Source organism: Capsella rubella, unplaced genomic scaffold, assembly GCF_000375325.1.
Source record: "Capsella rubella cultivar Monte Gargano unplaced genomic scaffold, Caprub1_0 scaffold_1, whole genome shotgun sequence".
Taxonomy (NCBI): Eukaryota; Viridiplantae; Streptophyta; class Magnoliopsida; order Brassicales; family Brassicaceae; genus Capsella; species Capsella rubella.
The window spans coordinates 17,864,204-17,877,895 of NW_006238923.1; the positions used below are offsets into that span (position 1 = coordinate 17,864,204).

The window sequence follows — 13,692 nt, forward strand, 5'->3', positions numbered from 1 at the left end:
CTTCTCTTCCTCTGTATCGATTCATTTTTTACGAGTTTGTTAGATTTGGATTGAGGAGAGAGAGAGAGTTGAATCTGAGAGTGAGAAAGCTTAGAGAGAGAGAGCATCTGAGAGATTGTAACGATTACTTTGTTCACCAAGTTCTAGTGGATTCCGGAGGAGTTTCTCCGGCGAGACGTAGGAATCCGGTTTGGATTCTGAACTCGTTAATTGCTCGTGTTCTTTCATTTCTGTTCTTGTTCTCGATTCATATTAGATTCATCAGAGATCGTATTCGTTCAGCATTTGCTCAAGTCTAAAGATAGAGAAGAATCTCTACAAAAGTTATGTACAAGAGTTCGAATTGTTTGTTTCACTCAACCGGATATAAAACGGTCTTTTTGTATTCCTTCCAAAATACTATTTAATTTTCATATATTTTAATAAATCGACTATGTAAAACTTTAAAAGTTATATTGAAAAATCAAAACAATTTATAGTGTCCAAACTCCAAAGTCCAGACAAGACATAAATCTCACTTTTTGGTTTAAAATAATTAGTGTCTTTCTATATATGTACATTATACATCAACACATGTGGAACTAATACTGATGCCATAAACAAAAATGAAAATAGTACTGTTATGTGAATATATATATATATATATTTATTCACTGAATCAAGTGGACATAGAGACAAATGTATATTGTGAAGAACATATTATATCCAAAAAAAAAAAATCTATATCCACTAATTTTCAACACTATTTTTTATTAAAAATATATATATGTTAGATTAGTCATTTACAAAAATTAGACATAAATTTGGGGATAAATGTGATTTCTTATGTTTTTCAATTTGTTACAATATATATATGTTTCCATTTCAAAATATAAACTCTTTCCATAAAAAAGGTAATAAAACCAAAATAGATAAATTATACCTTAAGAAATAAAAATAAACACCAAATATATTTTTATAATTATTTTATTTAATAAAAGAGTAAAAAAAAAAAAAGAGGACAGTGTGTGATTTTATTTGTTTGTCGAAATCTGGGAATCATCTGATACTCTTCTTCTCTTCTCCTTCTCCTTCATCGATTCGATTTGCTTCAATCCATCGGCGAGAGCTCTCAATCGGATTCGACTTCTTATCCGAATCTCTGATTTCACGATCCGCCTTATTCATTATCATCCATATCCAAGGGAGTGTGTGTGAATCGGAGAGAGAGAGAGAGAGAGAGAGAGAGAGAGAGAGAGAGAGAGAGAGAGAGAGAGAGAGAGAGAGAGAGAGAGAGAGAGAGAGAGAGAGAGAGAGAGAGAGAGAGAGAGAGATAAAGACAGAGAGGGAATGAACGGTGGTGATGAGGTCGTCGCAGCTTCGGCAGACCCATCTCTGCCTTTGGAATGGAGATTCTCTCAGGTCTTCGGTGAACGAAGCGCTGGTGAAGAAGTTCAAGAAGGTTAGAAACATCGGTGTTGACTTGTGTTATCTTCTCTGCTTTGATTTACATCAGATGCTTTTAGCTTTATACTATATTCGATCTAATCTCTCTCTCTAATTCGAATGTGGGGTTTCGTTTTTGGTCTAATCTGGATTCGTAGATCTATTGGTGCTTCATGTGTTGTTCGTTAATTACGTTTTCATCATTGTAAAGTTTTGATTTTTATTTTTTGGGGTCAACTTTGTGTCTGTTTATGCTTAGTGGGTAACTTCAAAGTTGTAGGCTTTTAGTTGGATTAGATTGCATAGTCATTTCCGTTTTGTTGAATCGATGTTATTCTGAATTTTAGTTGAAATTCTTTTAAAAATTTGTAGCTGGTGTTTCCTCTGCAGTTGATATAATCTCAGCGATTGAGTTTGATAATTCTGGTGACCATCTTGCTACTGGTGACCGTGGAGGACGTGTTGTTCTTTTCGAGAGAACCGATACCAATAATGTATGTCCAATTCTCTCCTTCCCAAGCGTTTTCTGAATTGCAAAATTGGACATTTTGGTTTATGTTGTTGTTTGCATGCTTTCAATTACAGAGCACTGGAACTAGAAGGGAGCTTGAAGAAACTGATTATCCACTGAGGCATCCTGAGTTTCGTTATAAAACAGAATTTCAGAGTCATGACCCTGAGGTGTTTGATTGATTCACTCTGTTTTCTTACTCGCAGTTCGTGCTATACCGTTTTTTTCGTATTTTCATGCTCGATTCTTTGTCTACCAGTTTGATTACCTCAAGAGTTTGGAGATAGAGGAGAAAATTAACAAAATTAGATGGTGTCAAACAGCTAATGGAGCTCTTTTTCTCCTCTCGACGAATGATAAAACCATCAAGTTTTGGAAGGTGAAATTTACCTCTATATCAGTTATTGGCCTCTGAATGACATACTGTTACGATAGGAACTTTGTGTTTGCTTCATGGGAAAATCTAGAGAATGTTGAAATCTTAACTCTCTGGGCGTTGACATCTTTACTGTAGTACATAATTTTTTGTTGGATCTTTTTCTGTTAATAACCTGTTGAGACGAGTATGTAGATGTGGTTCTTTCCACTTTTTCTTATGTGAGTTTTTAACAGGTTCAAGACAAGAAGATCAAGAAAATTTGTGATATGAATTCAGATCCTTCAAGAACTGGAAATGGAACCATTACAAGCGCATGCTTTGTGAATGGGGGAGTACCTGAAGTGAACAACTCACTAGGAGGCATCTCTTCTCTGCGGTTACCAGTGGTAATTGTACTTCGAACAATATCTTCTCTTATTTTTTTGTGGCTTCTTTAATATTTTTATAAGTGCTAGTTTCAACACGAATCAAGGAAGACCTGCATCATAAAGCTTATCAATTTAGTAACCTTTTTCGGGGTGATTATTAAGTCGAAATTACTTGGTATTACTCACTTGTAGACTAATACTTCGTTTGACATATACAGGTAACTAGCCATGAGTCGAGCCCTGTGGCTAAATGTCGGAAAGTGTATGCTCATGCCCACGATTATCATATCAATTCAATCTCAAATAATAGGTAGTTATTCACCCTTTAGGAATTCCACTACCTTCTTTCTTACAATCAACTGATTTTTTTTCTCCGTGGGAAATCTATGTTGTCACTATAAGTCATTTGATGAACCAGTGTCTTTGTGGATAATCAATCCATTTCTTGGTCTTTCTATTCAAACTGCTACCTCGTTGATATTATTAGCTTGAGATCTTTACTTAAATTGATAATGTTCTGATTCTAATAATATTTTGTTCTCCCAAAACTAGTGATGGCGAAACTTTCATCTCTGCTGATGATTTGCGAATAAATCTTTGGAATATGGAAATCAACAGTCAAAGTTTCAATATTGTTGATGTCAAGCCTGCGAAAATGGAAGATCTATCTGGTAAGCAGTGGTTTACAGTTCTTTTTGTTCAGTATGTTCTCTGCATGTTATGGTGCTTCACTTTGATGTATACTGTCCCATATATCAAGCAATCGGATTCTATATCCTGTGTAATTGCTATTGTATTGTTATTGCAGAGGTTATCACATCAGCAGAATTTCATCCTACCCATTGCAATATGTTAGCCTATAGCAGTTCGAAAGGTTCAATTCGCCTGATAGATCTGCGCCAATCAGCTTTATGTGATTCACATTCCAAATTGTAAGTCTTGAGGCTGTTAAGTTTTTTTTTAGTCCAGCATAACTTAGGAGGATCGGAAAATTTGGATAATCACCGCCATTAATTATTTACTTCATCATTGTTCAATTTTCTCTCTCACCTTTCTTTGGAGAAAGTCATCTTATTCAAACTTGAGAGATAAGTGTCTAGCATAATACTGTAAATGAGGTGTCAATCATATTACTGTAAATTAAGTGTCTAGCGTGATACTGTAAAATATTCAATTATTATTGAGGAAGATAAAGCTATATGAAAACAAATTAATGACAGCACTCTCTTCTAGGATTTGATAACCTGTGGTAGCTGCAGAGGCTAACATTACTTATTTCTGCAGGTTTGAGGAACCAGAGACAGCAGGTCCTAAATCGTTCTTCACTGAGATAATTGCTTCAGTCTCAGACATCAAATTTGCAAAAGAAGGACGATATCTGCTTAGTCGTGACTACATGACACTTAAGGTCCATACTTTCATTCTTTCCGTTGGCATTTGATATGATATGACATTGAAGTTAGTTAGTGGCTGTTTTGTAATTGTTCGTGTAAGGTAAATTGACCTCATGGTTATGTTTTGCATGTCAGTTATGGGACATCAACATGGACTCGGGTCCAGTAGCAACTTTCCAGGTTCATGAATATTTGAAACCAAAGGTCAGTTTCCTATACTCCAAGAGAGTGTATTTGAGGAGTAGAGCATAGCTGATTGTTACTCCCATTCCTGTGGCCATTTTCAGCTCTGTGATTTATATGAAAATGATTCCATCTTTGACAAGTTCGAGTGTTGTATAAGTGGCAATGGATTACGAGCAGCTACAGGTTCTTACAGGTATGCCCCAAAACGCAGAGCATATATTTGTATATTTGCATTCTCAAATGACTAAAATTCCTTGTATAATCAATCCTTCGCATTCATACTCTTTACAGCAATCTGTTCCGAGTGTTTGGTGTTTCTCCGGGAAGTACTGAGACTGCAACCTTAGAAGCAAGCAGAAACCCAATGAGGTAAACCTGGTAAAGCCATTAAGAGTAGTGGGCTCTCCTGTTTCTTCTTAATGTTGATGAAATGGAATTTTTGTTGTGGTTTATCATAGGAGACATGTCCCGATTCCCTCCAGGCCATCCACCGCACTAAGCAGTATAACGCGGGTTATAAGTAGAGGTTAGTCTCTCTCTCCTCTCTCTCTCCTTTAAGCACTATATACCCTTAAAGAAATTGGCATCAAATCGGTAAATACTGAAATGGTAAAACAGGATCAGAGAGTCCCGGAGTAGATGGAAATAACAATGCTCTTGATTACGCAACAAAGCTGCTGCATCTTGCTTGGCATCCGAATGAGAACTCAATTGCTTGTGCCGCTGCAAATAGCTTGTACATGTACTATGCCTAACTCAAATACTCCACAAAAAAGAAGAAGCAAAAAGGCGCATTTCCTTGGTCTAGGCTCTGTTTTTCTTGGTTCCTTATGGTGGTTGATGGGGATTGCTATATACACCTACATCATCCTCATCATCATCATGACCTGGTCTTATGATCACATAAGCTCTGTAATGACCATCATGGACTTCTTGGAAGAAGAGCATGGAAAAGGCAAGCAGTGAAAAACCAATCATTCTCTCTCTTTTTTTTTTTTCTTTTTTTTTCTTCTTTTCAAAGTGTAGAATTTTTACCTTATGCACTTGGAAACTACATTACAGGCCAAGAAAAAAAAAAGAAAAACATGAAAATCCGATTGGAAGAAATCGTGATTTTAGTAAGCTAATCCCATATGACTATTTGGATGGATATAGATTAGATTTTTTTTTTTATTATAATCTTCTTTTCTGGCTTCATTGTGTAATCATTTGTTTTATTGATTCTTTTGTTAAACTTGTTTCGATTGTCTTGACTTGTTAAAAATAATACATTTCATTTACATATACATATACATATACACATATATGTTATGTTCCTTCTTACTTAGTTAAATTTTATTTGGCCATTTCCTTGTTACTTTTGTTATGTAAAACGAATTACAAAACGAAACAAATAACGTCAAATACGCGTCATAGTGCAAGATCGATCTTGTGGGCTGGAGAGGAGAGCCATCCATTTGTCGTGTCCTATAAGACTCTTCTAGCTTTAGAGAACCACAAAATATATATATCGTAGCCATAAGAAAGAAAACACAAAAACGGTCAGCGATAACGGAAGTCGGCAGCGATCGTCAAACACAAACCTGGTTTCGACACTTGTGTGGTGGTCTCTCTCTCTCTCTCTGTCACTCTGGTTCAATGTATCACGATAGCATTTACAAAACTGACGGTGGTGATCCAATGTTCCAAGGTGGGGTTCGAAAGTGGAATAATGATGATGCCTTTCTCTTTTTCATGATCCAAAGAAATACTGTAACACTTTTGCTTGTTATGTACGCTATCTTTACATTATTTTTTCTTCTTTCTTGTCTGCTAATTTGGAAGCCTTAGTGGGTCAGAGAGCATCATCATAGCTCCTTGTGTTTGGGTTGGAGTCGTCGTCGTCTCAGAGAGCTCAAGTAAAACATGCTCTCTCGTTCCATCGGATGAACCTAAATTCTATAACTTAATTGGGGTTTTATTACTGATAAGTTTTAAATTATTATTTTCTTGTGAAGAAGTCAAGGGAACAAAACTCTATGGTGTTAGTTAAGTGAAGTCACCAAGTCAATTGATAAAGTTTCAACGCGTCAGAATCTTGTCTAACAAAAATACTATTGGATGCAAATTTCTAAGAAAGTTCTTTTATAAATTCTAAGAGTATTTTTAGAAAAAGGCTATTTGTTATATACATAAGAAGAAAGTATATTATACACTAAACAAAACCATGACTTGGAAATATAAAATAAAGTAGAAAATAAATTATTAGCAAAGTTACAAAATAGAGAAACAAAGGTCAACAAGAATCACAAAAACAAAATCATGAAATCTTCAATAACACAAAACTCTCATTCTCTCAAGTACTACTACACAAAAGCAAGAATACAAAATCAAAGAAAGTCTTAAAAATTGTCATTTTGTGGGTAAAATAAAAATTAAAAAAAGAATCAATAATAATAATAAACCCACCACCAAATATCTCCACTCTTTATCTCTCTTCTTCTTCTTCATCTTCTTCTTCCCCTAAAGATTCCATTTTTTTTCCTCTCTTTTTAAAGGTCTCCTCTCTCTCTCTGCACACAAAACACAAACATATCTTGTGTTAAAGACTTCACCTTTTTCTTTATTTTCGATTGTGCACGAATCAGAATTTTCTCGGGAAATTAAGTTAACAAAAAATAAAATGCAGGATCTGACGTCAGCGGCAGCTTTTTACCACCAAACGATGATGATGACGACGGCGAAACAGAACCAACCAGAGTTGCCAGAACAAGAACAGCTAAAGTGTCCTCGCTGCGACTCGCCCAACACTAAATTCTGTTACTACAACAACTACAATCTGTCGCAGCCACGTCACTTTTGCAAAAACTGTCGCCGCTATTGGACCAAAGGCGGCGCTCTCCGTAACATCCCCGTCGGCGGTGGATCTCGTAAGAACAACAAACGTTCCGCGTCATCATCATCATCGTCGAGTAACCCCAAGAATCAAATTCAAACCGTCGCTGCTGAGAAACCTCATGATCATCATCACTCCGGGTCCGGGTCAAAACAAGGGGAAGAGCGGGTTACGGGTCAACAAACGGATCCTACCCGAATGTTATACGGGTTACCCGTTGGAGGAGATACGAACGGTGGGAGTTTCAGTTCGCTCTTGGCTTCGAATATGCAAATGGGTGGGCTTGTTTACGAACCCGGATCGCGCTGGTTTCCGGGTATGGATTTGGGTTTGGGTTCGGGTCTACGGAGAAACGACGACACGTGGACTGATTTAGCTATGAACAGAGTGGAGAAGAATTGAAGAAGAAAAGGGTAATTCGGTAAATGCATTTAGATATCTTTTTTTTTTTTAGTCATCTCTTAGTCAAAATATAACAACAAATGATGTCGGTCCATTTACTGCTACAGTCTTTGCCACTTTTTTTTCCCCCCATGATTTGGCTTTAGTGAGTGTTATATAATTACTAATATTTATTGGAATTATTATAGACTGATACTGAAATATATTTTCGATATGTATTTGTGAATCTGAGCTTTTTATTTTTTTTGCACAAAGTTAAGATATCTCATTGCTTAATTCTTTTTTGGTGTTATAAAGTATAATGTTTAACAAGAGTTGACATGTATTTTAAATAGTTTAAAGAAGAAAAATACAATTAGAAAAAAAAAAGTCATGTGTTTACATGAATGATATAATTTCTATGATCATCAAAAATCTAGTAAGAGTCACAATCACACCTGATCTTACTCGTATTTATTATAAATGTGAATGAGCAAACAAATTGAAAGAGAAGTCAAAAAGAAAAATCAAAATTGTGGTCCAAGTCGAGTGGATGGATAAGTAAGTTACTCTCAAGAAATCAATGTAGTCCACTTCTTTAGGTTCTCTAGTTTGGGTAAAATGATTTGAAATGATGACTGATGAGTTGTTTACAAGATATGTATTGGGATTGGTTTGATTTGACATTGCTTGACCATATTTGTTTATACATAACTCTCATCTCATCCCAATCACTCCTCTTTCCCATGGGCCAATCCATTTATGTATCCCTTGATTTTATGGACCACAATATATATTTGGGGCTTGTTTGGTCAATTTTGAAGGCTAATTTCAGAATTACATTTACAAACAGTACAGTACATCTCCTGTGTGTATATACAATCACCAAAAGGACCAAAATTTGTAACAAAAGTAATTTCTCATAAAATAAATGTGTGAATTCGAGGATAAAAAATGTCACACCCTAAACAAAGAGTCACAAAGGCAAAATATAATTATCTTGACAGTAGTGACCAAATCCAGCTTGCAACATTGTAAAACTTTTAAAAAATTCTGAGGTGGTCTACATAAGCTTTTTTTTTTTTAATGATCTGAATGTTTCAAGAACTAAGATCAAACGAAAGAAAGAGAGAGAGAGAGAGAGAGATTACATGGAGACAAAGCGGGCTTTGTACATTATGATGTACGCCATATGCCAATCACCTGTGAATTATATAACCCAGTAATATACTCAGAATTCAGAAATAAGCAAGAACCATATGAGTAAAACAGCTATTGTGTTTACCTCCTCCAGATAGCTTAGTGATGTCTTCCTCGCGTTGCATGCTCGGGTTTTCATCATCATACTGAATCCATTTGCCTGTATACCATGTCAAATTTTGTAAATAATAAAAGGGATTGTGTAAGAGAGAGAGAGAGGTAACGTTTATTGGAGAAAGGAACTAACCACTCTCTTGCTTAACCCATGAGACATAATGACCAGAGTCTGCACTCCTACCCTTGTGGGTCAACACAGCGACCAAGTCATATATTCCAGTCATGTGTGTTCCCTTCTCAGAAGAAGCACCTATAATGTCGCATTGCAAACCAGAATTAGATCCTTCACAATTAGGTTCTGACAAGACTCTTTATTGCTTTGACAATAGAAACATGGACAAATAATCATCCAAGTATTACATCAAACCGATTACGGCTCTTTCCAAACAAGAAAAGAAAGACGTCGAAAGGGGGTCTTAGATAGCGTACCTTCCTGTTGGTTTACTGTGGATGATTCTCCACCTCCATTTGACGATGCCTGCAAATAAATACAGAGCAAAAAATCTTCTTAGAAGATAGGACTTTTTTTTTTTTTTTTTGGGCAAAGAAGATAGGACTTTTATATATGATTTATATAAGTCCAATAGGTATTGTACCTCCGCATCAGTCATTTTCACATCGCTGTCCTTTGAGCCACTCTTAGCACTAGTTTGCAGACCAAGCTTTTTACCTTCTTCATCTCTAAGTTTCTGAAAGACCCAGCTGTCAGATGATCTGGTTAAACAGTTCACATAATTTGAGCTCACATAAGTAGACAGAGCAAACCTGGCGAGGAGCTTCCAATTTCTTCCGAAGGTCCTCTGAACAAAGGTCAAATATATCCAACTCCAGTGGATAATCAACTTTCTTCAAAGATCAACAAGTTGGTGACATTACCATAAGAATGTTGAGCATGTAGACTTTTGCTAAAAATACAAAACAGAAAGCAAACATACCCTGAGAATCTTTGCTTTCTGATTAGTCTCCCTTTTCCAGAAGAATCGCACAAACTGAACGGTCAAGTACCTTCAAGATACATAAAAAGAGAATGAAACTCCGTGTCAGAGGAAAAAGTGATTAGCAGTTGCACTAAATTAGCAAGTTGACGAAGGTAGGTTCTCTTTAACATGCTTCAACATGAGGCATGCGGAAAAAGATTACAGAGAACTGAAATATGCAATATAAGTCACAGACAATAATAAAGCAGAGACTGGTCACCTTGGCAAGGAATCTATAAGTGACTCCTTGAGGTAAAGAGCAGTACGGCCCAGAGTAGGAGATGTTTTTTCAAGTTCTCCTTTCAATCCCTACAGTTACCAGCAGAGTTGGGGCCGTTCATCAAACCAACACAAGGTTTTATAATAATCGAATATAAGCAGACGTTGTCCTATTTATTCTATACCTGAGAAAAAGGCAGGAAAAAAAAAACAGAAACAAAGTCGAATAGTGGGATTATAAATTGCTCACATGTTTTAACCCTTCATGCAAGTGGTTCACCTCATGTGATATATGACATTTGAGAGAATACACAGATTCTGTCTCTGAGCTTTCTTCGCCACTTTCTTGACAATGCAACCTACAGAACAAGAACAAACGCAACTAAATTTACTAAGCAAGGTGAAAAAACCAATCAGGTATTTACATATTCAGTTGTCAATCTCACATGAACAAACACATCATTCATAATTTGATATATTTCCCTGTAGTGAAACCCTCAACAAATATATGCTACATGCACACAGACCCACACAATATTGTATGTCACAATTTCAAGCACACAAAATATAATCGTGGAACTGAAAATGACGAAGTAAAATCCTGTAACTTGTAGATTTTTTAAGTATTTCCCTCCATTTTGCCAGTTAGCCTGCTTAATAAGAATACCAAGCAGGCTCCTACTTTACCAATTACCAGCAGGAGTTAAGTTGTAAATTACAGTATGAAGACCGTTCACAAATTTTGCATTTTTTACACATGAGACTACAAAACAAACTATATGAATGATCTATACAAATCAAATAAGCAAGATATGACACAGAGATGTGAATGTTGCAAAGATACCTGCTGCGAAGATTGACACCAAAAAGAGCTTTCACAGCATCAGGATCTTCACTGGTAGTTGGTGCTTTTAGAGACTGAGAAAGTGTGTATAATAGTTGTGACCAACATTCTTCAGCATCCTGTTAGACATTTTGATAGCATGGGTTCACAAACTGAAAGACTAAAGGCTTACTGCAACCGAGTTTGCAATAAGAAACAAACCTGTTGCATGTGAATTCCATTCTGCAGCTGACTAAACTGAGGGTATTTTTTTCGTAACACCTGCATCATTACCAAAGTTGATATGAGCCAGGAACTAGAAACTTATGATGGAATATGGACACTGATGATGTGAACTAGCAAAAGGCATTTAAAATGAGGCTTCCATACATCCCAACAGACATATGCTTCCATATTGATCATGAATGACATTGTAGCTTAATGTTGTTGACCTATTTAGATTCTTTGCATATATTACTATTTAAACCCACAATTTAAAACTGTCTAGGATACTGAAGTCGTAGATTGTTTTGGATGATGGATTTTTGTTTTTCTGATATAAATATTCAGAGGAGCTACCATGAATAGTAAGTAAAGCACAAATTATATGGACCGAGACTAACCATCCAGAACTGTGTCGGCGAAACAGCATTGACACTTCTATCAAGCTCACCAAATAATTCACGTGTCGCAACTGTGAGCATGTGAGAAGTCTGGTCGACATCATTGCTTCTTGCAGCAAGGGAGTAACTATTAAGAGGAATTTTTTGTATGAGATAACAATACTGATTAAAGACATTTAAATTCCAGAGTATTTTCTTAAAAACAGAGAAGGATAAAAAGATCAACTGACTTGGATAATGCAGATTTTAACTCGGGGACAGATTTTAAGCACTGCAATGTGGAGTTCATGTAACACGTGTTGCCAAGATTGACAAGGCCAGCACTGTAACCCTGAAAAAAAAAATCGTAGTGTTGGTTAGTTAATAAGACGGATGTCCAAATTTCTGAATATACGAACAAAACATGACACCAATTTTTCCAATGCTAGCAAAAGGTTTGGCTTCTACTTTGTTTTTCTTGAACTCTATGAGTATGCATTGTTTAGATTTCAAGGATTGTGAAGTTAGAAAAAACTTCCAAACTCAAGAAACGCACTGAGAAAGCCTGCATGTTAGTATACTGCAAAAATGTTTCTAGTCTAGTACTTTGTTCAAAATTGTAACTGTGACAGCTACGAAACAGTAGATTTGAGTCAATTAGTTAGAGGGCAGCTAAGCGAATGTTGGTGTCTATGTGGAAGTTGGGGACTCTTCAATAACCCTTTTTCATTCGGTTCCATTCCAAAAATACAAAAGAGCCATATCTGACACACATGCACATTTATAGTCAACAGTAAAAAGGATTACCAGATTCGTGGCTTGCGCTTCTTCAGGTAGATCCTCAGCAAAAATGATAGCCTTTTCTGGAGCTTTCACTATTTCATCTGCAGTTCCCATCATCATCAATTTTTGACCCTAGAATTGAACAAAACAAACGAAAAACCATCATTATAGAATTAATCAACTCAGGAAAAAAGAGTGCCAAATGAATGCAAAAAAGAAAAAGAGCTTTACATCTTTCACTCCAATAGCAGACCAATCAGCATCATCCTGCATCAACAGAAAGAGATAGACGTTATCATCATTCATCAATAAACAATCTAGGGAAACACAGATCTTAGTATTACAAACAAAGTGAAAACCAAGATTACCTTCAAAAGACCACCTTTGACCATGATCTTTTGACGCTCAGGAGGAACTCCAGTCAAATCATACAACTGAGCTTTGAAAACATAAGCAGGCAGACTAACGTCAATCTCGATACCATCGAACACCTTCTTTTGCCACTTCACGCTTACTGTCAAAAAATCAAACAAAAGCCTCAACAATTAGGTTTAACATCAGTCAAATCCAACCATTATTCATTACCCGCAGAGGACACAATCTTTACCATCAACCCTCGTCAAAATCAAAAACCTAAATTACCAGATTCCAGATTACGAAATTCGAAAAGGAGTACATCGACATCAACACCGAGAGGAACAAGTTCCGGAGAAATAGATCGATTAAAGCATTATTACTTATAGGAAGAAATCGAAAGAGAAGGGAACCTGTGGGCATCTTCGCTGTGAGAACTGAGAGACTTCTTGCTTGGGGAAACGGCAACGAAATTTAGATTTTTTTTTCTTTTCTGAAAACTTTTGGTTCTACAAAGTTCGATATATGTCTGCCACCGTCTCTCTCTCTCCCCTTTTCAATGGTACCGCCCGAATGAAACGGGTCGGGTTTGGGGCTGGAGTCGGTTTTTGTTCGGTCACTTCAGACTTCTCTCCTCTGTGGCTCTGTCTCTGTTCCTATCTACCCTAGCCACCTCAATTTAAACCAAACCGGTTTTAAATATTGGGTTAATGACAAATTAACTTCCTTTTTGATTAACCGTCATATCTGATTACGTAACTTATTTAGACAACCGATTAATATATATTTTTCATTCAATATCAAAATAGCTAAAATATATTAATCTTTTGAGGCTACTGTATTTCTCTAGTTTAAATTATAAATACTAATGTCGCTGTATTTTCATATCATAGTTTAAATTTATAATAACGAGTTAAGAATTTGAATATATTTATTTTAACATAAATTCAAACTATACAATTGCTATTTTTTTACAGCAAAAATGAAAAATTTAGATGTTGAATTGGTAGAATTGTTTCATCATTAATTACATTAAATTCTTTTTTCCCCAATATATTTTAGAAATGGTCGTTAATTTTACTTTTGTTTTGGCTTAAT

General features: G+C 35.9%; 3 protein-coding genes across 3 annotated transcripts; 2 read left to right on the top strand and 1 right to left on the bottom strand.

Moving 5' to 3' along the window:
* The first annotated feature begins 1,004 nt into the window (after nucleotides 1-1,004).
* On the top strand, nucleotides 1,005-5,549 carry LOC17899202 (serine/threonine protein phosphatase 2A 55 kDa regulatory subunit B alpha isoform). The gene is made up of 14 exons (XM_006307271.2): nucleotides 1,005-1,441; nucleotides 1,816-1,919; nucleotides 2,011-2,106; nucleotides 2,196-2,315; nucleotides 2,549-2,701; nucleotides 2,902-2,993; nucleotides 3,236-3,354; nucleotides 3,492-3,615; nucleotides 3,968-4,091; nucleotides 4,213-4,281; nucleotides 4,365-4,456; nucleotides 4,555-4,632; nucleotides 4,722-4,789; nucleotides 4,882-5,549. Exons 1-14 carry the CDS (start codon nucleotides 1,330-1,332, stop codon nucleotides 5,016-5,018), a joined length of 1,488 nt encoding a protein of 495 aa, XP_006307333.1. The 5' UTR covers nucleotides 1,005-1,329; the 3' UTR covers nucleotides 5,019-5,549.
* Nucleotides 5,550-6,606: 1,057 nt separating this feature from the next.
* Nucleotides 6,607-7,803, top strand: LOC17899658 (dof zinc finger protein DOF1.7). Its single transcript, XM_006303948.2, has one exon. It carries the CDS (start codon nucleotides 6,926-6,928, stop codon nucleotides 7,538-7,540), a length of 615 nt encoding a protein of 204 aa, XP_006304010.1. The 5' UTR covers nucleotides 6,607-6,925; the 3' UTR covers nucleotides 7,541-7,803.
* A 616-nt stretch (nucleotides 7,804-8,419) lies between these two features.
* LOC17898650 (ubiquitin carboxyl-terminal hydrolase 6) lies at nucleotides 8,420-13,238 on the bottom strand. Its single transcript, XM_006307310.2, has 17 exons — nucleotides 13,008-13,238; nucleotides 12,609-12,754; nucleotides 12,472-12,507; nucleotides 12,265-12,372; nucleotides 11,709-11,809; nucleotides 11,479-11,605; nucleotides 11,078-11,137; nucleotides 10,877-10,995; nucleotides 10,283-10,391; nucleotides 10,034-10,122; nucleotides 9,772-9,841; nucleotides 9,602-9,682; nucleotides 9,433-9,525; nucleotides 9,266-9,314; nucleotides 8,967-9,086; nucleotides 8,805-8,879; nucleotides 8,420-8,722 (listed from the first exon to the last, which is right to left on the bottom strand). Exons 1-17 carry the CDS (start codon nucleotides 13,015-13,017, stop codon nucleotides 8,667-8,669), a joined length of 1,449 nt encoding a protein of 482 aa, XP_006307372.1. The 5' UTR covers nucleotides 13,018-13,238; the 3' UTR covers nucleotides 8,420-8,666.
* Nucleotides 13,239-13,692: the final 454 nt, after the last annotated feature.